The sequence below is a fragment of the Pseudochaenichthys georgianus genome, chromosome 10 (assembly GCF_902827115.2).
Source record: "Pseudochaenichthys georgianus chromosome 10, fPseGeo1.2, whole genome shotgun sequence".
NCBI lineage: Eukaryota > Metazoa > Chordata > Actinopteri > Perciformes > Channichthyidae > Pseudochaenichthys > Pseudochaenichthys georgianus.
In genome coordinates, this window is record NC_047512.1 from 20,279,210 (window position 1) to 20,303,390 (window position 24,181).

The 24,181-nt window shown below is 40.8% G+C and overlaps 1 protein-coding gene across 1 annotated transcript in view; it reads left to right on the forward strand.

Moving 5' to 3' along the window:
• The first annotated feature begins 1,182 nt into the window (after window positions 1-1,182).
• Window positions 1,183-24,181, forward strand: part of dock2-like (dedicator of cytokinesis protein 2) — a 103,049-nt gene continuing 80,050 nt past the window's right edge. The window contains exons 1-21 of the mRNA XM_034092425.1: window positions 1,183-1,344; window positions 3,214-3,297; window positions 3,423-3,463; window positions 3,668-3,723; window positions 3,815-3,911; window positions 3,994-4,142; window positions 4,403-4,538; window positions 5,065-5,222; window positions 7,122-7,203; window positions 7,469-7,604; window positions 8,243-8,318; window positions 8,475-8,551; window positions 10,360-10,610; window positions 11,017-11,115; window positions 11,336-11,408; window positions 11,641-11,744; window positions 13,210-13,408; window positions 18,263-18,360; window positions 18,455-18,544; window positions 18,794-18,894; window positions 21,985-22,119. Coding sequence (XP_033948316.1) covers window positions 1,302-1,344; window positions 3,214-3,297; window positions 3,423-3,463; window positions 3,668-3,723; window positions 3,815-3,911; window positions 3,994-4,142; window positions 4,403-4,538; window positions 5,065-5,222; window positions 7,122-7,203; window positions 7,469-7,604; window positions 8,243-8,318; window positions 8,475-8,551; window positions 10,360-10,610; window positions 11,017-11,115; window positions 11,336-11,408; window positions 11,641-11,744; window positions 13,210-13,408; window positions 18,263-18,360; window positions 18,455-18,544; window positions 18,794-18,894; window positions 21,985-22,119 — 2,285 coding nt within the window. The 5' untranslated portion in view covers window positions 1,183-1,301. The remainder of the gene's footprint in view (window positions 1,345-3,213; window positions 3,298-3,422; window positions 3,464-3,667; window positions 3,724-3,814; window positions 3,912-3,993; window positions 4,143-4,402; window positions 4,539-5,064; window positions 5,223-7,121; window positions 7,204-7,468; window positions 7,605-8,242; window positions 8,319-8,474; window positions 8,552-10,359; window positions 10,611-11,016; window positions 11,116-11,335; window positions 11,409-11,640; window positions 11,745-13,209; window positions 13,409-18,262; window positions 18,361-18,454; window positions 18,545-18,793; window positions 18,895-21,984; window positions 22,120-24,181) is intronic.

Here is a 24,181-nt window from a genome sequence, read left to right on the forward strand (position 1 = left end):
ATACCAAGGGAATAAAATGAAAAATAACAAATGATTTAGAACTCTACCACCCTCTTTAGGATTAGCAAAATAATTACATAATTCTTCAGGAAATCAGTTATTTGTTAGTCTGTTAGCCGCAGGCAGAAGGGCGAGACAAATTCAGCCATAGAAATGAATACGCAGAGAAAAAACTCTCTTATCCAAAATATTCTTTAATTAAAACTTTTTAACGTATCAAACAAGCTGACTAAAATCTGTCAACAGAAACAAAAATTGTAATTCATACGTTCAATTTATTTTGCCAGCTGATAAACAACCGTTTATAATATAAGCTCCAACAAATGTTTTGAATTTATTTCCTTCCTCATGAATCACATGTAGAGGAGATATTCAACTAATTTAAATCCATGTTGATTTGCTGGCCATCTTTTTCTTCCCTGTCTTATGAGTGTGCATGAGATAAACAAAACAGGGACGCACTCACAGAAAACAAAGTCCACAAGGAATCCTTGTTTTAGGTTTTGGTTGTCTTTGGACCATCATGCTGATTTTTAGTTTAGAAATAGAGCCTTTCAATGTTACTTCTCCACTGTTAAATACAATATGATGATGTTCCTGTTATTTTCTACTTGAAGCTTTAAGATTGTATTCACAATAATACTAGAGTGGTCTATGATTTTTGAAAAGGTCCCATCTATTATGGATGCTTGTTGCCAGTTGTTATTTAAACATTTAAAGGATGATGATCAAAGATGTGATGAGGGCACACAGTGTGAGCTGGCAGACTATTGACTGAAGTCATCCACAGTCTACTGACTTCGCACACTGTGTCCTGTCGAGTGCATATTGTGTTAAGGTTGCATTACTTAAGAATTGCAAAAAGAATATGTTTAGATACAGTTTTGACATTGTAGGTAATTTTGCATACTATACATATCACTTTTCATCTCATCTCTAACAGAAGACACTGGCTATTGATGTTTTATTTTCACTTAAAACACAGATAAAGTATTCCACTTAGTCAAAATGAATAAAATGGAGACTTCACACACTGCGCAGGCCGTGGGTCTATAGGACTCCACCTTGTTGCACTCAACCACTTCCCCTCAACGGTCTGAAGGCAGGAAGAGAGGAGAGACAGAAGAGGAAGAGACACAAAGGGGGATGGGCTTGTTGTTTTAATTTAGAGTTACAAAAATACAGAAGTGAGAAGTTTAGTAGACACCCTCCAAATACAGAGGCTGAGAGAGAAATTGTAAGCGAATCCAAAAAAAGACTAGTAGTACTAAAAGGAAGTAGGCAAAGGGCTACATGTAGTCATGGCTCCTTGGACGAGGACCACAACAGAGCGGTATGGTGTAGGTAAGTTGGTTTGTGTTAACGTTTGGGTATCTTTGTGTGTGTGCGTTCAAGCACTTACATGTTGGTACAGTGTCTATCCGTTAGGTGCAATTGTAACCAATCTATGCTATCAATAAGAATGAGAATAACATATATGCCCTTCACTTCCTGCTTAACAGGATGTGAGCAGGTGCTAGTGGACACACATAACTTTAGGATATACACATTACAAGTATATCCCCCAAAATAAAAACAAATCCTAAATTCATATTCACCTTTAAACTTCAATGCAACTTAACTCGTAAGAGTTAAGACTCTGTGGGGAATAAAATCAAGAAATGCATCTCTCTTTAACTAATGCATAAATAAGTGGCAGTGAGTAGGCAATCTTCATGCATTTCACATTATGCTTTGCATTTTCTTTGGAAAATAACAATTTTTGGTTTTGGAAAGATTGATTTTTGCTTCAGGAATAAATCGTAGACAGTTAAAGCATAACGTCTCAGTACAATCTGTAGTTATCTGCTGTGTGGGTTGAATATGGTCGAGCTGATCAGCATGTGTTGCCGTTAGATATGCAATGCCGACACAAATTTTGCAGGAATACAGAGTTATGAATTATAATACAGATTGTTATGGCAGAGCTTCACTGCCTTGTTGCACACAATGCCTTGATTAATCAGTTGCTTGAAATAAATACGAGATTTAATTTGCATTGTATAAAAAGTAAGGGAAGTGAAGGAAGTTGTTCTACTGCTTGAAGATTGACAGAGAAAAGGGTAGTGAATTTATGTAGGTCATTTTTACCTGTTACTAATAAGATTACTGATTTAAAGTGTTGTGGACCTTCTTTATAGAGAATAACATATTCCTGGACTGTATAAGACTACAACACAGGAAGTGGAGGAAGAAAGACTGAAGCTTTTGTTTTTTACTAGTTCTAAGCCTTGAATCTAAATACTGTAAAAAACGCATAATCTTATGAAATTATATAAACATATGTCTTAATTTTCCAAAAAGTATGCATTTCAATGTATTACAGTCAAGAATAAAATAAATGGTGATGGCAGTCATTTTGTAGCTGCGTAACTGATGGTTAAGTGTCTCTAAATCATTATGAGAGGCCAAAGTGGTGCAGACAATTTGTGGTCTTGTCAGATAGTATTTTAGTAGACCTTTTTGGACATTGTCTATTTGAATGTTATTTTATCTTGATTGCTTTTGTTATTTATTGCTCATTATTTAAAACATTAAAAACATAATTTCAATGGGTTTGTTTTTGTATATGAAAGCACCTTGCATTGACTCGTGGTTGTGGTTGAGATGTTCCTTATAAATAATGCTGCCTTGCCATTTTTATTTTATTTTCTCTTAATTGACCCGACTGTAAATCCTGCAGTGACTGAAGAGGTCATGAAAAAGGGAGATATGAAGAGCCGTTGTCAATAATAATGTAGGCGTGAATAAACATACGGCTCTGTTGCTCATTGGTTGCTTTTATGGTGGTTTGACAGGTGATCCATGCTGCGCTTTGGCCCGGTTGACCTGAGCTAGGCTAGCCTTTTTCAACTTTTGTTCATCTAGGGCTAGGCCATATGGTATTAAGCTATGAGTAGTTTTCCTTCATTGGCATAACAAATACAATGTTTCGTTAGCCTTTGGGTTTAGCACTTATCACACAGGACAACTTTAGCCGTCGACTCGTTCCCAATAACTGGTGCACTTCACCAATCGGGCTAGCTTTAGCTAACATTCATAACACGATAGCAACATATTAGCCCTGCCCAGCTAGTATACATTTGTTTATGAAGTTTGTTTTGAATAATAGTGCTATTAAACAATGAACTATCATATATGCCCCTTATCAGACTGTAACCATTTCTTTTTTAGTTAAGTGGAATTTTTTCGGAAAAGGAGAAAAGCAGCTTTCCCTTGAGGTAGGAGATGCGGTCCAAATCCAGGAGGTCTGTGATGGTAAGAAATGAATACATCAATATATGAAATATTGTGCGGTATGCAATGCATCATAGCATAGAAAATCATATTATGCAACAAAGATTACAGTATGGCAGAAAACTGATATTGAGTTTTTCTTTCAGGATGGTACAGAGGCCACCTGGTCAGGAACAAAGTCGTGTGGGTAAGAGCTCACACACATTAACCTGTATTCACACCAGACTGTGCATCACATTGTTTTGATCAGAAAGGTGATAATAACACATTATGCATTTCCTTCAATTAGCTTTATTCAACTGAGAGATATTTGTTCTAGTTTTGTGAAAAGGAAAGGTGAGAGCTGCTCTCATTTCTGTACATATCTCGCTTATTACTTGTTCCTTTGCAGGGAGTGTTCCCTGCCAGTTTTGTCCATCTTAGGGAGGTTGTCGTTGAAAAACGAGGGTGAGTGAACTTAAGAAGTCTTCATCTGATTCCGAAAGTTATGTTCTTTGAATATTTTGTCATATTTTGTGTGCTGTATGTCTGCCTACAGAGGAGAGGAGGTTGTGCTGTCTGCAGAGATGCCCTTGGTGAAAGAGGTGACCACCACTTTGAGGGAGTGGGGAAGCATATGGAAGCAGCTCTTCGTGGTAAAAAAACAACATAGAAAAACACTTCTTGTATGTGAACGTGTGTATATCTGGGAGTAACAACATATATCTACTTATCCAGGCCAACAAGCGGACGCGTGTGAAGCAGGTCCAGAGGCTGATGTGTGAGCTTATGGAGTGGCGTTCCCAGCTCCTGTCTGGCACTCTGCCTAGTGACGAATTCAAGGAGCTCAAGCAAAAAGTCACCTCGAAGATTGACTATGGCAACAAGTATGTCTGGTCCAAAACAAAATTGCTTGTTTAGATTGGTCAATGTTTGAGCCAATTTTTGTAAACCATTCTGTTGTCCTCCCTTACCTTTCCACATTTTTTGTAACAGAACTTTTCAGACTCTTCTCCCCTTATCGTTATTTCCTCCTTATCCCTCCTTCCTCCAATCCCTCACTTGTTGCCTTTTTTCAGTCCTTTGTACACTTTCCATCCATCTCCCCAATCCTCACCTGAGCGGTATCTCCTTCTTCCCACTACAGGATCCTGGAGCTGGACCAGGTGGTGAGAGACGAGGATGGGAACATCTTGGACCCCGAACGGGCAAACGTCATCAGTCTTTTTCGGGCCCACGAGCAGGCTACAGCCAAGATCAATGAGCGCATCAAAGAGGAGCAGGTAAGGACGAAAGATGAGAAGGCAGGGCAGTGGGGAGCAGATAAAACAGAACCCCATGATGAAATCACAAAAAGTTTCAAGGGACTTCTTTGATATATTGCTATCGTTTCACTGCACTATACTTCCCAGAGGTATCCATGGGATTTTCACTGGGAAACTGTTCATGGGAAAAAGCTGTCATCAACTAGATAAAGGTGGAATCACAGTTTTGTCATTTAATTTGTTTTTATGATAAGAAAGTAGTTACATTAAACTTCATCTGCATGAAAATGGCAAATAATATATTTCACTTAGCAATCATGTCTGCGAGCCAAGCTTCAAATTGTCTTGACTTCACTGCAGCTCTGTAAAGCCTTGCTACATTTGAACATTGATTCATTAGTAAAAGGAGAATGTATTCCATAATGATATTCTTTCTCATGATTTGATTCTCCTTTACAAACCCATAATCTTCATGCTGCATGAATGTCGCAGAATTAAGTTTTGTCCCAAGTGAACCTCCTTTAACTAATGTCCTCCCCTGCAGTCCAACATCCAGACGGACCACAGCGGGATCTCCGCACGGATCCAGTCGTCCCCCACCCACAGCCTCTACGTGTTTGTCAGGAACTTTGTCTGTCGCATTGGAGAGGACTCGGAGCTCTTCATGTCCCTATACGACCCCGTCAAACAAGCCATTATCAGGTGTCACTTTTCCTTCTTTCTTGGCTTTAGTCCCTTCCCTCCTACAGTGAGCTTTAAAAAGTGTTCTTTTACATGCTGCTGTTTTTCTTTTCGCTGTTATTCTCTTTAATGTATTTTTTTAAACGCATATTTGAAGCCCCAGATTCATATGCAAATTTCAATGTCTGGGTTTAGCCTTCAAATTAAAAATGATGTTAATGTTAAAGTCTGGCAGATTTAATTCATCCCACTGTCATGCAGTTGATTCGATTTTGTCGTGTAGCTTTGTCTCCCTTTGAGATAGAAAACAAGGTGCATGACTATGAATAGCTATTGTTGTTTTTTTAAACAAGATGTCTTCGTATGGCACATATTGACAGGATTTAGCTTCGGAGTCTGAATTTCATGTCAAGGATTTCAATCATAACATAATGCAGTTCAATTAATAACATTTAAAATATGGAGAATTAAGGTGAAGTAGATTTAGCCAACACTATAATCCTCTCATACCCATTCACTGACTGGACTTATTTTTACCATATATTCTTTCATTACATTACATGTCACGTGTTAGATGCTTTTATCCAAAGCGACATACATTCAATGGGCAATCCCCACAGCAGTAATTTGGGGTGAAGTGTCTCTCCCAGGGTCACAACGACATGCTGACAGCAGTGGGACTCGAACTTGCTATCCCCTGATTCAAAGCACAGCGCACTGAGCCACAGCCTCCCGCAGCTGTATATATATATATATATCTCTCTTTCTCTGCTTTTGTACTTCTCTGCTCTATTTTTGAACCCCACTTAATTACAACAAAGGGATGCAAAAAGAAGAATACAAAAAATTATAGGGCAGCCGACACTGACTGGCAGTACTGTGTGGTGGCTGACAGGGTTGATGCTAAGCCCTGTCACTCTGGGTGACTGTCATACTGGGTATATCTAGGTCTCAGCCACTGCAGCTGCAAGTATTAAGATAGAGCATGATCGATCATGTTTTTCTCAACATATATCTTTCACTGTTAAATCTTCACTTACTTTATTCTGGTTTCTTTTTTTCTGTCTGTGTTCTTGTTATACTTGTGTGAATACTGCTTTATGTTTTGCTTTTTATTTTTGTTCTACCAACTCCCTCAACTTTTTTTATATGTCTGTCTCTCTCCGGCAGAAATGGTAAATATTGGATTTTATGATAGGAGACTTTTTCTCAGCTTTGATCCACCCTGCTGAACCCATGTGTCTGTCTTGCTGTCTATTTATCTTTACTGTCAGTGGCTGGTGCTCGCAAGTCAGGAAAATGCTTTTGGGAAAAGATGGGATGTATTTTTAGAACAGGTTTTAATTGTTATTCAGCAGCACTGGGTAATATTAATGGATCCACATGCCTGTCAGGGAACATTTTAGCTTTAGCATTTCAGAATTAATGTAGTTTCCCATCAGTAAACATACTATGCATATGGTAAAGCCCATGTGACAATGTACACCAGCCTGATTCGTTGGTTTGAGTAGTAGTGGTGTTAGTAAGTGCAATGCATTCATAGATGAGTAATGACGTCTTACATGCTAATCATTTGTTGTATTAGTAATACTTCTTAGCACAGATTATTTTAAGAATCTCTAGGGCTAGTCAAGAACATCAATAAGACACTTATAATTAAAATACGTAATACTTTATGACTGTTGACATAATACTTCAGGAAGCATTGTGTGTTTGCCAGTATAGACATGGAACATTATGAATGCATTATATTTTGCAGTGAAAGCCTGCATAACGCATGTAGTTTTCTTAGAAATTCTTGTTGATTATATTTATTAAAATGGTAATTGTTGATACTATGTCTCGCTGTACAGTGTGTTAAACTAATGTGAGTTATAGCTTTGCAGAACACTAACAACAGTTCTTGTCATGTTTATGCAGTGAGAACTACTTAGTTCGCTGGGGCAGCAAAGGATTCCCGAAGGAGATTGACATGCTGAACAACCTGAAGGTTGTCTTTACAGTAAGTGACCGCAGGAGGGCACTGTCTCACTGTTCTTTACATCAAAATACACTGTACTTAATAAGAATGAATGGGGTTATTCCTTCTAAGAAGATTGCATTGTTTTTCATTTCCTTCCTCCCCCTCTTTCCCACCTACCCTTTTCCCCCAAACTCTTCTCTCCTCTATCTATTCATCCTTGTATCAGTTATTATCACATTCATCGTGCACTTCTTACTTTGCTTTTTGTTCTCTCTGCTCTCCTGACTCTGTTTCTCTCCACCAGGACTTGGGTAACAAGGACCTGTGCAGAGAGAAGATTTATCTGATCTGTCAGATAGTGAGAGTGGGCAGGATGGACCTAAAAGAGACTTTGAACAAGAAGTGCACCCAAGGCCTGAGGCGGCCCTTTGGGGTGGCAGGTACTATAAGATCAGCCAGTGCTGTTTAGTTTTGGTCAAAGTTGTTGCTAAATGTTTTATAATGAGTGCAATCAACCATTAAGATACAAACTCAAAACTCTAAGAAATTAGAATCCTTCAGATACATTATCTTTTAATAAGCCCAACCATTTTAAATGCTACTGCCAGTGTTTCCCCCAGCGGGTGGATGTCTTGCCGTCATTTGACGGCCTTATTCAGCTCGGAATGCCCTGAACTCGAGCCGAGGGCGTCCAAAAAAAGACGCCCTCTCAGCCCTGGTCTGGCGGAAACACTGGCTACTGCATTGGCCTCAAATAAGCCAACCCCTTTTTTATACGACATAGAGAAATAAGACGTTTTTTGTTTGTATCCTTAAACATGGAAGCTCACTAATACAACCACAGTACTTTTTAGCACTAACACAACTAAAATGTTAATGGTCATGGCCAGCCCCTCAGGCTATTATTGGTCCCACTAGCTCCAGTCTGGTCTGTTTTGACTAGTGTGTGATAACGATTTATATGCAAGATGTTCACATGTCTAACATTGTTGACTGATGTGAATACACCATCAGGAACTACTCTTTATAATTGTTTTGTTTGTCATCACTGTCACACTTGTTTTTTTGTTCTTGGCAGTGATGGACATCAGTGATATCATCAAAGGGAAGATTGAATGCGATGAAGAGAAGCAGTTCTTTATCCCATTCTTCCCGTATGTTGTATTTCCCTCTTTTACTATCAAACACTCCATGTAATTCAAAGCAATATTGCATTTTTCATGTGAAGGTTTCAGCATTTGTGAGACTTTTATATTAAACAATTTCTATGGGTTTTAAAGTGTGTTTTTGTGTGTTTTGTTTGGCTCCAGGGTAGTTGCTGAGAATGACTTTCTACACTCCTTGCTGAACAAAGTGACAGCGTCACGAGGAGACAGTGGCGGGCAAGGTACGCTTCTGCATTTACCAGCTTCTCTCTCTGTATCCATGTGTGAAAGTCAGGTGATTTTTCTGGCAAAGTAAGTGGCCCTGTATACTCTAAGGTTCCCACTGGACTGTGTACGCGGCAGCCAATTGTGGTGAGACAAAATGGCCATGTCTCATCACATCCTCACCTCTTCTCTCTGCTCTGTGGGTGAGAACGGAGGACATTATCCTGATGGATAGCATGAGCCCTCGAGCTGATGTTTTCATATTACTTATCCTTTATTTCTCCCTCACAAGCTTCAGTCTCGCTGCCCACTGCCCAATGTATATGGCAGACTGTGACAGCCCCTATGGGTGGTACCTCATAGACGTAGCCTGCGTGTCGGACTGCAGTGTCATATCACTCAGCTTTATCTTTCCTCACGCTCCTGAAAGCCCTGGGTGTAATCTAGATAGGAAAGGACGAGCAGATATGGAAGGAGCACCTGAGGCCGGCCGATGTCTGTTCTTTACATTACTCACTCGTAATCTCTCCTTCCTCTCACTCATGTTTCTGCCACAGCACACACTGACACACATATCAAGAGTAATCCCTGTAGGTATGTGGTTAGCCTTGAAAATGTGGGTTTGTGACACAGTCTATGTACTATAGTGAAATGGCTCGTCCTTTTCCATGCTTTTTCCCATCATTTCTCTGAAAGCTTTGAGAGCCCATATTCTTTAGGACAACATTCCTCCCCCCCCCTTCTTTTACACCCCTTTGACAAACAGGAGACAGAGGTTGTATAGTGTTATTGATTAGTCTAGTCTGTAACAACAGAAGACATTTTCACATCCCCACATCACCTTGAGACACTTTAACATTATGCTCCTCGTATATGAACACTTATATTTTACAAAGTGGATCTCACTTTATGTTCATCTGTCAAGCTTAAGTGTTTTAGGGATGCTGAAAACCTCTTACAATGTTTTCATGATTAAGATTTAATAGTAGAGGGCCTTGAAATTCCTTTTTCATTTATTGGGCTTTAATTAGATTTTGCTTACCTGCAGAGCGAAATAAAAACTCTCTGGATCCCTTATTTTTAGAATCAACTGAAGTGGGCAGCAATTTCTTCTTAAATGTTCTGATATTCGGTTCCACAAAGTTCTGTATAAGTAGCATTGAATTACAAACTTATAGCCCAGTGTTTTCCTATAAGCTGTTTTGGGTACTCATCTTTGTTCCCTATTAAAGTATTACAGGATAATATGTTGATATTCCTTGCTTGTGGCACTGAACAGTAATGAACACAACATCTTCAGTAGTTACCAAGGAGTCGATAAGCGATACATCAGTACGGGGATGGATATCGGATACTGTCCAGTTGATATATCGTTTTTTTGATAATGATGGACATGTAACCTTCAATTCTGGCACATGTTTTTTATTGTATTCATGTTTCTGTGGTCTTGTTTTTTTTATCCTATTTTTCTTGTGAAGCACTTTGTGAATTGTATTTCTGAAAGGTGCTATACTAAATAAACGTATTATTATTATCTTAAAATTCCACAAGGAAATGTTGCTTCTTTACAAATGTATTGCTTAGTTATTATTATTACACTTTAGATTTGTGTCATCTTTCTTAAGAGACACAATAATCTTCTGATGATCTAAAGGGGCTTATCATTAATATGTATTTTTAAGGAAAGTCAACACTGCTTAAGAAAAGGGAATAAAAGAATCGCGAGTCCCATTGCAAACATCCAGTTTTTTACTTATGAACCTGAGGAATGTACATGGGTAGAATATGAATCCAAAGCCTCTTTCTCTCCCCCGTCTCCCTCCAGGTCTGTGGGTGACTTTGAAGACTCTGGTCGGAGACATAGTTCAGATCCGGAAGGAATACCCTCACCTGGTGGACCGCAGCACCGTGGTGGCCCGCAAGCTGGGCTTCCCGGAGATCATTATGCCGGGAGACGTGCGCAACGACATCTACCTCACCTTACAGGGCGGCGACTTCGACAAATACAACAAGACGACACAGAAAAACGTGGAGGTCATCATGTGGGTCTGCGATGAGGAGGGCAAGGTCATACAGGTGAGCAGCACGAAGAGATGAGGCTGCGGACACACGCGCATATTTAAAGAGAAAAGGGATTCGTGTAAACAGATTGATTTGCGTGTCTGGGATTTGAGGTGGAGTCTGCAGGTGTGTGTGCGTGTGTGTGTGTGCGTGTGCGTGTGCGTGCGTGTGCGTGCGCCATATGTGTAATGTAAGAGATTTTGTTGGTTTAGGCCACTGAGCAAACACGGCACTGATCAGGGGCTTATTCACCCCCTCATAGTCAGGGACACATAAACGTGGCTTTATCCCAGAATGAAAATCATTTTTTAGGCACACATGGATGAACATCACACACGCACATGTGCACACAAAGTCACAAACGTAAAATCCTTCATCTCAATATGACACATACTTTTTTCTTTCTGTCCCTCTTTCCCAGAACTCCATCTGTTTGGGCGCAGGGGATAAGGCGGGCAGTGAGTACAGATCCGTCATCTACTACCAAGTCAAACAGCCCCGCTGGATGGAGACAATTAAGGTGTGTGTGTTTGTGTGTGTGTGAGGGAGTTGCAGAGCTAACAATTAAAATAAAGTTTGAGGTAGAATTTACTTTTTTCTATAGAAACTTATTTTAGTTTTCTTGAAGGTGTCTGATGTTTATGTAGCTTTTGCATTCTCCATTTCAAACATAACTACCAAGAAAATAAACCTGTAAAGTTTGAATATATGTTTATTTCCTATAATAATGTGTCCTCCAGGTGGCTGTTCCCCTGGAAGAAATGCACAGGATTCATTTACGCTTCATGTTCAGACACCGCTCTTCCCAGGAGTGTGAGTATCGGCCTCTCCGCCTCTCCTCTGCTCCCCTGAGCATTATGGGGCATTGCAAACACCGAATGATAGGCAGCAATTTGGAAAATGGCCCAAGCCATCATTACGCACACTTGATTATACAAATCGCTGCTTTTTATTCCTGCAATGCCTGAATCCCCCCTCCACCTCCTCCCCTTCTTATGTGTTTCTACCCTCTTTAAATGTATAAACCCGTCTCCTTCGTCTCCAGCCAAGGACAAGAGCGAGAAGAACTTTGCCATGGCCTTTGTGCGTCTGATGAAGGACGACGGGACAGTTCTGCAAGATGGACTGCATGACCTTGTAGTCTTCAAGGTCAGAATCAAAAACAGAACCAATGCAGAAAGAAAGCAGACGATCAGGTTCATTGAAAAACAAATCATCATGAGGCACATTTCAGCTCACTGATTTATCTAAAGTGGATGTGCAAGTTATAATTGAGAACCATATCCCATCGCCCTTGACCCTCCACACTCTTACAGACACCAAAGCTCCTCTGAGAGTAAAACATGACAGGGTGAGCATTTAATGATGAGAAATGATCACAGTTTATTTGGATTACAGCCATTATTACAATACATCTGGAATAAATGTGTAGGTACAAGTTTAAGTGGCAACATACAAACTGGTAAACAACACAACCAGCGCAATAACTATTTAATGAACAGATATCATTAATAGTTATATATTCAACTATATAACAGTTAATCAGTTGCAAGTATCATTAAAGAAAACCTAAACATTTAGTGAGTCTGGACCGGAGATTATAGCCACCCAGGTTGCCAAATAGATTTGCTGCCAAATGAGCCAAAGCTAAGATTGAATCCCACTATTGATTAAATGCCAAACGCAATGAAGATTAATTACTCGTGATTTACTCTAAAGACCAAATGGATGGTCCCTATGTGCCCTCTTTCTCGATTATCTCTCGTTATCCCTGCATTCCTCTCGATCTCTGTGCCACTCACTCATTATTACTTACTCTTTTGGCATTTAAGAGGGTAGAGTTGAGGTTTGAGCCCCAAACGAATCTGACCTGACCTAGAGTACAGTAAATCATGTATAAAAAGTATAGTAGGTAAAGTATAATCACATTAACAAAACGTATACAAAATAGTAATATTAATTAATTTGATGTTGCTAATTCTCATAGTTTCCGTCTTCTCTATGTGTTCGGTCCATCTCTTCAGCACTTTCAGCAAGACAAATGCTGTACCAACAGCTGGGGTGGTTTCTGTTTGGGTCTAACCTGTCGTGGCCCCAGTGTTTCTAAAGTTATGAGTTTACAAACCGAAATGGAGTCGGGTAGAAGTAGATAATGCATTGTGCTCACAGAGAACAACTGCTGTGGAACTGGCGACTCCAGGTACTGTTTGTCATTTGTTCCTTCAGGGCTGGCCTTATAAATCATTGCCAGTGTATCCAACCCCAGTGTCTCGTACTCCTGTGTTTGCATCAAGGCAGTCTGACTTAACACAGGAAGTATAATTCCCGTCCCAATGCTGCTGTGTAGCCATCAACCATCTGTGCCATCATCAGCAAGTTTTAGCATTACTGGTGTGTCAACATAATTGTTTTTTTCCATAACAATTTGTTGACCATACTAAAAGTATGGTCCCTCTCAACCTTATTGAAGAGTATGTATCTAATAAATACATTAATTGTGCTTATTTAATTATCTTTTTGAAGGTTGAGAGAGACTGAAACTTTAGTATGATTACTACATTGATATGCTGAACATTATTGGGTTGAAAATGACTCACTTACATTGTATTCTCAGGGTGACAGCAAGCGCATGGAAGACGTGAACTGCTACCTCTCACTGCCTTCGACCCGCAACAACCACAGCGACAACCACAAGGGGTCAGTGCTGAGTCGCAGCTCCAGCAACGTGTCCGGGAGTGGAGGCCTGTCCGTCAGCTCCAGAGACAGCTTCTGCACCTCCACCCTGGTCTGCTCCACCAAGCTCACCCAGAATGGTAGGTGTATGTGTGTTTCTGTGCAGGTGTGGAATGTTCGAATAGCTCCTTTTTGACATTGTGTTATAAATTAATCAACTCTGGAGACTTGGAAGGGCAAAACATTTATTTCAGAAACATGCATGCACGCTCACAAAAGTTGAAGAAAGGTCACGACAGAAATTATGAGGAGGAACGTATATAAGGGATAATGGCCACATTATTAAATGTGGCCATGTAATAAGCGGGATAATGTGCAGCGACGCGGTCATTATGGGGAAAAGAACACCGACAGGCTGATCAGGAGCCCAACGCGAAGGCCACAATCTCAACAAAGTAAGGTTATGACTCCCAATATCAATTGAAATGCTTTTATGGATTTAGAAAATGATTTTATTGATTTAAAAAATAGTTGTATTGATTTAAATTGACATGCATCCGCTAAGAAAAATAGTCCGTTGTTACCGTTTGAACTAACGTAGCAACGGCAGGAACTGCTTCGATAGCGTTTTTGAGGAGCTTTTTGATTACAGATTTGAAAACATCGCTGCTTGCTTTAAAAGTAGCACAATTCATGATGTCAAACCTTGGAAAGTATCTAGATATCCCTTCCCTAATGTCAAAGTAACTGCACACTGAATATGTGTCGCCGCTTGATGTCTATGTCTGGACCGCTGCGTAAAAAGGAGGGTTTCTGCTAGGGGTGGGCGATATTGAAAAATATGTTATCACGATATTTTCAAGCAGTATCACGATAGACGATATATATCACAATATTTTTTCATGTCGGTTATTATGGTTATTTTTCAAGTTACTTAACAGTACAAGCACCTACAAGGTAACAGAAACTAAAACAAAAAGGAGTAACAGACCAAAATAGCATTTCAAGCTGGTTTTATTTCAGAAATGAATCTCTGAATGAACAAGTGAGCAGTGAACATCAATAAACATGAAAAGGAGGGTAAAACATAACTAAGTAAAACATCAATGAGGAAAAGTCAGTGCCAAACAATTAAAATGTAAACTTTAGAGTAGACTTGAAGTGCAATAAAAGACTTTAGCATAACTGAAGGGAAAAACTATATAAATACCTTAATATAAAATATAAGCCAACAGAATCAAACAAGACAATAAATAAAGTGCAATACTGTCTGAATCCTGACTAGACAGCTTTAGAGCATGTCTTCACATTGTATAGTTGTACCCTTAGGCCATGTGCGATTAGTTCCCCTGTATGGTCTACCGGGAAGTATATCGTTTGGAGACATGGACTTTGCAGCTTCCACTTGTGAATGAAATGAATGGTCAGACTCATATATGGTTCTGACGTGCGGCTAGACCATAAATCACTGGTTGTAGCAAAAAACTGGACATTTTGAATTTCCTGTTGTACCTTCTCTCGGCATTCAGTGTACATTTGTGGAATGGCCTTTGTAGACAAATATTTTCGACTGGGCACCTGGTACCGTGGGTCAACTGTTTTCACCAGCCTCATGAAACCTTTGTTTTCCACGCTCTGTATTGGTTGCATATCCTTGGCCACATAAAACGCCACCGCGTCAGTTATGTCTTTCCACCGTTTGCTAGTCTTTTCATAAGGAGCCCCTTTATGAAATGCCTGCCCTATGGTAGTTTGTTTTGGTGCAGTCGCTGCGGTAGATTGTGCATTCACACGCGGGGGACCTTGCACTCTTACAGTCTCTGCATGCTCTTTCTGGTGCTTGCGTTTGAGGTGGTCTCGTAAGCCCGACGTGTTGCCATCTGTCGCTTTGAAATTTCCTTTTTTGCACATTTTGCAAATTACATTAGTTTGCTCCGTGTCTGTTGTGTTATATCCAAAATATTTCCATACCACAGACGTAGAGTTCTTTTTGGGGACTAAATCTAATTCTTCTACATCAGAATCTGACTCTCCGTCCATTATTGCTGTGTGTGCAGACTGCCAACAGTGTATTTTCCCTCACTGCAAAGAAAGGGGGCGGGGACTTTGGGAGCGTGTCAAACAACTCGGACTGAACGAAAGCAGAGGTGTGCTGACATTGTGAAATCGATCGGGCTTGATATATGGTGAAATTTTTTTTATCACGATAGGACGATATCTCTGAAAAAGCATATCGTGGAGACCTAATATCGTCACGACGATGTATATCGTCATATCGCCCACCCCTAGTTTCTGCCCGTTACTTCTCCGCTGTTTTCTTGTCCCTCTTGTCTTTTTCTTTTCTTCACTGGGGACTCATCAGCCACTAACCATTCCACCAAATTACTGTGCTCTCCAAATATATTAAAATTAATGTTAAAATCCTCCATGTTACTATCACACGACAGCGGAAAACTAAAGACAATCAGACAGTTTGCTTGCTTTTCAAACTGTTACATTTGAAAAACAGTTAGAGCGTCTCTTGTCAGTTTGAAAAGCCAACGGTAGGAACTGCTTGCGTTTTTGAGGAGCTTTTTGATTACAGATTTGAAAACATCGCTCCTTGCTTTAAAAGTAGCACAATTCATTATGTCAAACCTTGGAAAGTATCTAGATATCCCTGCCCTAATGACAAAGTAACTGGCAACTGAATATGTGTCGCCGTTTGATGTCTATGTCTGGACCGCTGCGTAAAAAGGAGGGTTTCTGCCCCGTTACTTCTGCGCTGTTTTTCATGTCCCAGTTCGAAAAGCAAACTGCATGCAGTTTGCTTTTCGGCCCAACTGTACACAGTTAACTCGACCGGACTTCTTTCTGAAGATGTGAGCGTCCTTAACAACGGTCAATAAGTCCTTGACAGCGGTCTGTCTGTTCGGTATTAACAACGTGTCACGTGTTCTGAATTGACCAATCAGAATCGAGTATTCAACTAAGCCATGTAATAATTGAAATTAAACCTGACATGTTTCAACAGAGTAATAAGGGCATGCAAAGACAATGAATCATCTGTTGGCTGATAAATTGGTAGAGGACACATCCGCTGCTTAGGGGGTTTCTTTATTTCTGAAAACATGACTGGTCTGAATACCATATTCTCTTGGGCTTACTGTTTGGGAAAGACATATTTTTCTTCAGAACAACAACATAATTAGTAGTGAAATGCAGATAAACGGCAACCCTGGGGCCAAGTTTTATTTTTAGATTCAAAGCTGTCATGGTACGATAGCTGAAAGGTCCAGTGAGATATGAAGATGTCCAGTCAATTAATAAAGAATCAACTGTATATTAATCTGGTTGTGTGTGTGTGTAACATGTTACAGCCATGGGCTAGTAAGCACAGGCTAGTGGGAACTATGTGTATACATGGGTTTGATTAGTGAGGAGTGTGTCATTTTGTCCTACACACTCTGGCAGGCAGCCACACAAGCAGACTCACAAGCAGACTCACACACTGAAGTGCACAGCAACAAATACACGCACAATGCACGTACTTTCCAGACAGTATGGAGCATCAGGCACAGGTGCAGGGAAACAGCTGTTACTGAGGAAGCCAGTCCATCACTATAATGAACATTATCCTGCAATATTAATCACCTGTACCACACACACACTCAAACTGACACACACACAAAGACACTCTCAGGCATGCATGCACACAGTGTGGTAAGGGGCCACCAAGCAGATGTGTGGCTTGGCTTGGTGAGTCAGGAATTATTGGACAGGAAAAGCAATGAGCTTCAAGCAGGCAGCCCTGCAGGGACGGGGAAATCTGCCCCATGTCAAACTGTAGCAGAATTAATGACAGAAACTGTGGATTTAAATGTTCAGCTTAAAGTCTGAGCAGAGGAACAGGGAGTGTCCACATGACACATCATCACTAGACAAATGGCTGTACTTATACATAAGAGATGGATTTACAAAATAATATCTATGTATTGAATATATTATTTAGTTTAAGATTCAGCAACATTCACATTTTTGTTCATTCAATCTTTATTATTCTTTCTTACCTCTTGGTCTGCTCCTACTTGTGCCTACTTTCTGCTACAGAAACCTTTCAAATATCAGTGTTCCGCTCCTTAAGGATGTCTTTCCATGTTCCTTCCTCTTTTTAGTTTTATGTTCTTTCCCTTTGTTTTGGAGAGAATCTTCCAATCCTCTTAAAACCTGCTCAACTTGAAAATGTAACTCCATTGACATATTTTCAGCTTCAAACTTTATTTCTAACTTTAAACAATGCTTCATTTCATTTCATTTCAAACTTTTATTTATACAGATAAAATCCCATTGAGATCATTGATCTCTTTTCCAAGGGAGACCTGTTCAAGTAGTTCCACATGAAACATAAAAGCATAAACAGAACAACAAAAGGACATCATCCAGCATCATTTACATAATTATCCACATAAACAGGTACCAATAGCTTCTGATTGACTACTATGATACGAGACTATGAGACATAAAACCATGAGTTGGCTTTTCATATATTTTAAAGTTTTTACTTTATCACAATTTCCTTTTATGCCCTTTTCTGACATTTTCTGAGTTCCAAACCACAAAGTATTAATTTCACAAAGATATGAAATGGAGAAAAGCAGCAGATTGCTGAATATCATATTTTTGCCAACCTTTTCTCTTGAGTAGACCATAAATTAAGTATTTTGTACAACTCTTATTTCATTACAGCGTAACTGCTTATCAACACCAACTTCTTATCTTACTAATTATGTTAAAAGTGCAGTTTATTTATATTCTGAAGAACAAAGGGGAGACACACTGTCACATGTTCAAGGGAACACAGTGAAAATACTCAATTGAGAAAATGACAGTCTTTAACGATGCATTTTGAACACATTTCCATTTTAACAGCTTTAATCAGCATCTAGTTTTGAGCTAGACAGCTGCGTTTAAGACAGCTGAACAGTAAATGTACTCTGTGGGTCTCTTCTCTCCAGTGGGCCTGCTGGGGCTGCTCAAGTGGAGGAGTCGACCCGAACTCCTCAAAGAAAACCTTGAGAAACTCAAAATGATTGATGGAGAGGAGGTGGTCAAGGTCAGTGCTGTGAATACAAGTGTGTCTTTGCATTAAGTGTGCAGACTGACATGTGTGTGATCTCACTCTCTTCTTCTGGATGTATGGGTTTTAGTTTCTGCAGGACACTCTGGATGCCTTGTTCAGCATCATGATGGAGCACTCTCAGACTGACGACTATGACATACTCGTTTTTGACGCCTTGGTGAGTTTGTGGTGTTTGTTTTCACAGATAATGTTGTGTATATCTCCGTGTGTGTGTGTGTGTGTGGCCTGTCACCAGATACAGCTGAATTTGTGACAGGCTGTCTGTGTGTGACATCTTGGCGTACCTATCCACCTTTTTCTAAATAAACATGTCTATCAGATGATTGTACATAACTTCCTATCTGCCTTGTAAATGTATACTCCCATTTAACCATGTAGCTCTCTCTGTCTCTCTTGTGTCTGCCAGATATACATCATAGCTCTGATTGCTGATAGGAAGTTCCAGCACTTCAACACAGTGTTGGAGGCCTACATCAAGCAGCATTTCAGCGCTACACTCGCATACAAGTAGGTCACTTCCTGGATCACAGACCACTTCCTTTCATCTCATTCTGTTTCAGTGTTCATGCGTTTCCTGAATGACAGAAGCCACTGTTCTCACAATGTGTTCGTGTTACATCAGATTGTAATGTTTATATTCTGATCAAAATGTCTACACCTTTTCTCAGTAGGATCATTTATAGAAAAAAAAAATAGAAAGCAAAGACATCTCTCTACTCATCTGCCACAGGAGACTTTATTATCAATTAAACTCAATGAGCTCATCTGGCTATTTAAGGATGAAGTCATTTTACTGTGGCCTCCATAAACTGTCAGCTGAATACTTAATTTGAAACATTTATTCTCCTTTTGTGGGAAAATACAAGCGCTGCAGTGTATCAGCAATGTTCCCTGTTTGCGTTTCAAATGAAGGATTATCTGATCTTTCCCCACCCCTTGGCATTTACGAAATCTTTAAAAAATTAGATAGTCAACAAAATGCTTTGTCATCAAGCCAAAAAACAGATTGTCTTGTGTTTCTTATCCCTTGCCACACGAGGACGAAAACGATACGGACCGCAATCGTTATCAAAAAAGTCTTCCGTCCACACGCAACAGGCACCAGAAAGGTGTCCGTTCGCACGAGAACGCTCGAAAGCGCTGGAGACGCTGTAGTACATATGCCAGGCCTGTAAGTGGTGCTATAGTCCTGCACAAAAGCAGCGAAGAAGACTCCACCCGCATGGTTGCCATGGTTGCCCTTCTGTTTATTCTCCGCTGTGGACACTCTGGCTCTTTTTCTCCCTCCCCGAGGCAAGCGTTTGCTCCTGCTGCTGTAATTCTCTCCGGTTTTCCACCAGCAGATGACAAACACCCACCCCTCCGCCTCTTCCAAGGGACGAGGGGACCGTGCAGCAGAGTTTCAGTTAGATTTTTTTCCCGCCAGTCAACATGTCCGTTAAAGTTTGAAAAGTGCCGGTCAAAGGTCTTCTTTGTTATTTATTGAGCTTTAAAACAAATGAATAACAACTCTATATAATAATATAAGAATAAAACACGGAGCCTCTCTTTTCCTCCCCCACTTCTGAGAGCCCAGCAGCTGATCTCTGAGCAGGAGAGGCGGGGCTATTGCTTCATCGTTATCAGGACATGATCGTATAGGCGTAAACACGGAGCCGTTTGACCCCCAGAGCGTTTCGTTTGCAGATCTAGCCACCTAGGGACCCGTTATCTTTTTCTGCGTTTCCGTGTCGGCCTCGTGTGGCCGAACCGTCTATCTGATAGTGAACTGTAGCAGATACGACCGTTTTCGTCCTCGTGTGGCAAGCCCCTTAGAAAGTTGGACAGAACAGTTTAAAGTACACTACCAGAAACACATACAGTACAATCATGTGGGTTGTCTGAATCACATTCACAAAACTGTCAGTTGGGCCAATACCATTCTTCATATACAAGTTTTATACCTTTTTTAGTAAAATAAATGTCACCTGAAGATCCAATGTTAAAAGGAAAATCGGCCCTCTTTAGCGTGGATCTCCACTCATTGTTAATGATAAATGTAAAGTGAAGCAATACATTTTTTAAGTGGATGCTACAGTATATTGATATATTTGTCTGCCTTCCAAAGGGTCCCCAGCAGCCTTATCCTCTTGCCAGGCAGCTTCTGTCTCTCTCCACTGCATTTCTTTCAAACGCTCAAATAAATACAGCTGGTATCCGAGTCAGCCTAAACACTGTAAACACGATTCTTCTATAACATTTCCCGTACCCCTGTAATCTGGGATTCTATATTTAGCTGTGCGACACGTAGATAGTTCCGTTTTAAAGCAGTTTGTTGAGCACGCCCCCTGGCTACCCGGATAAGGAGTCTGTGACCTCACCACTAGATGCCACTAAATCCAAAACACATCATTGTATCCACCTGCCACTGTAGGTCGGTGTGTGAGGGCCTTTTGCAGCACTTGACTGAACAGGATTACAGTTTTAACCCTGCCTCTGTGGAGTGGCAGCTGAAGCACTCAGGCATGCACCCAAACACATCTGCCTGCTCCTTACTCTCTGTTGATTTACTTAACTTGATTCAGTGAGTGAGACACAATATTCGTTTGCATTGCCAAAGCTTCAGTTAGGGAATTAAAAGCATTTTTTCAATCTTCCTGCCCTCTCTGCTGTCTCTCCATCACTCCATCCCTACCCTGCCATTGTGTTGGTGTTCACCCTCTTTAAAAGGGTCACTACAGCTTAACGCCTGCTAGCCCAGAGGCTCTTATGTAAAGCCCTCAAACCCCCACTCAATACCTTTTAAACTGCCTATCGCTTGCTTTAAAAAAATTATAAATCTTCCTGAGATCGCATTCAAGCCATGCACTAAAATAAAACCAGGGAAGACTGAAGGGTAATATTGTAGATAATATATAAAAAGGCCAACCTGACAGCAGTGAGGACAGATTAAAGTTCACTTTTCTAATGGGACTTTTATTGTTTAAGAGGATTGGGTAGATTTATAAAAGTAAGTGAGTGATTCCCTGTTGCTTTTCATGAAATAGAGCCATCACAAAGCCAACACTCTCGGCCCATTTTAGGCCTACAGTACTGTCTTATTTTTACTGAATGTCATGTCATTGAGATTAGGCCGTGGTAGATTGGGAAGATAAATAGTTCATAAACTTAGACTGAACTCTGTGCCACCCACACCTCTCCAACTGCTTTGACACATAGGAATATTCAGGTGTGTCTAAAGACGGCTGTGGGGAGTGCATGTGTTGGAGAATGATATTCCACCGTGCGTCTGACGGTGTCTGTGAGCTGTGCGAAAGGTACATCTGTTGAGGTGTGAAATACTATTTTGCCATTTTGCCGGCTCAACCTCCCTGCCAGTCTTCCTCTCTCTCTGTCTTTCACTCTCACTCTGCTGAACTCCGTCTTTCTGCTCTATGGAAGTGAAAAATGGAGTTGGTGATTAATTTCCCATCCTGTGGATCGTCAGAAAAGGAGTGACAATTCTGACTGGATGATTTAAATGTTCTCCTTTTCTCCCTTCCCCTTATGTTTGGATTCTGTTTCCCATTCTACCTTTCTAACCCCCCCAATTCTATTGCTAATATAATTTTCTCCCAGGAAGCTGATGTCGGTGTTGAAGAGGTATCTGGACGTGTCCAGCCGAGGCGAACAGTGTGAGCCCATCCTCAGAACCCTCAAAGCCCTCGAGTACATCTTCAAGTTCATCGTCCGATCACGCATGCTCTACTCCCAGTAAGTGTCTGTGTACCTTTTTGTTGACTGACCATTATGTTAATACCTGTTCAATTTCTTTTAGGAACCACAATAATGCAAATAGACATTCCTGACCGCACACAGAGCCCAGTGACTTAGCAGGAGTAATCGGTTTTGACAGTTCTGTGCGAGCAGGCTGCCGATTAGAGCACTATTGTTGCTAATGAGCATTGATGATGAAGTTCAGCGGCCGAATTAGAGCTAATGTCAGGGCAGGGCTGCTGAATGGGCAGCCAACGAAACACCAGGCAGCCAACGAAACACCAGGCAGCCCAAGATCCTGCAAAGAGAGACTGATGACACCCACTGTGCTGAGCCAAGAGCTGCACCGTAAGATCATTGTAAACACCATTTATAACTGCAGCGCAAGAACTGATGCTGACAGGTCCGAAACATGAAGCACAACAAGGGGGGTGTGTGTGTGTGTGTGTGTGTGTGTGTGTGTGTGTGTGTGTGTGTGTGTGTGTGTGTGTGTGTGTGTGTGTGTGTGTGTGTGTGTGTGTGTGTGTGTGTGTGTGTGTGTGTGTGTGTGTGTGTGTGTGTGTGTGTGTGTGTGTGTGTGTGTGTGTGTGTGTGTGTGTGTGTGTGTGTGTGTGCGTTAGGGCTTCGCGATTTGGGGAAATAATCTAATTGCGATTTTTCTGACAGATATTGCGATTCAATTTGCGATATTTGTTTTTAAGCGACCCAACGGAAAAATGCGGCCATATCTCCGGCTAGGAAGGTCGTATCAACGTGCTCCCGTCTCTAGCACCCCCGCAGCCCGAGCTACGAGTGAAAGAACTAAACTTACATGAAACTTCCGTTGGGTTGCTTTAAAGTCAAGCTTCAGTTTAAGATTCAGCCTGTAATAGATGTAAAACATGTGATGGAGCCTTACTAACCTGACTCAGACGGTTTGTTTCACCAAACCATCTAGGAAAGCTCCATTGGAAGCCATTTGGAAAAGTATTTCAAAAATACTTGGCAGGTGATTGGATCAATACTCTATCCCCTACTATCATGGGCCACTGGCTGGTACATGTGGAGCACAGCACTTCTGATTGGTGTGGATGACTGACACACAAGAAGGAAAACGTTTTTAAAAAATCGCTGGCTTTGCGATTTGATAATCGCATCATTTAAAATCGCGATTTCGATTTAAAATCGATTAATCGTTCAGCCCTAGTTTGCGTGCTCCACTGCTCCTGGATTGACTGAGCTTCCGTCCCCAGTCTCCCCTGGGTATCTCTGAACCGATAAAACTCACTCCCTTCTCTCTTTTCGCCCTCCACTTACCTGCAGCCGATAACTTCTTCTTGCTCTACATACAAAGTTTTCACACTGAGGTTTTTCCTCCTCTTAAGGCCTTGTCATGCCAACGGAGAATTGGGTATTCAAGGGAGCCACTGGTTATTTAGGTACATCTGTAAGGTCCCATCATCATCAAGACTACCACTCATAAATAGTTAAATAGGCGGCACTGAAGATTTATTGGCTTGTCAAACCGACTTTGTGTTCATGCAAACTCTATTAGAAACGTGTGATGTTTGCTTAACAAATATGTAAGGCACGCTGTACCAGATTTTGCTCTTTCCTTCACCTTCTGTCTGTCCTTCAGGCCCTGCAGCTTTCACATTACTTCCACTAGTCTAGTTCATCAGGTGTGTGTGTTTCCTTTTTCCTTCCCCGGAGCACTTGCTCTATATTTCTCCTCCTGTTTTACCCTTTCCTCGTCCCCCTTCTTTCCATCCCTTTTTCTCATCTTTAGGTTTACCTTCTATCTTTACTGCATTCCTCCTTTTTAAACATTCTCCCTCTCTCCAAAGCGAAAGCACACAGAATTAACATTTTCACAGACAAAATAAGTATGTTTTCTAATATCAATATATGTTCTTATTAATGCTGTTAGGATTCTGTTAGGACATCTGTTCTGTTTTCAATGAGAAGCCTTTTTCAGACTTTTCTTCAGGGTCTTTCACTCCATTTCTGTTGATACCCTGCCCTTCATGACTCTCCGTATATCTTCAGTATTTGTTTGCTGAGCAGTCTAATGTATCGC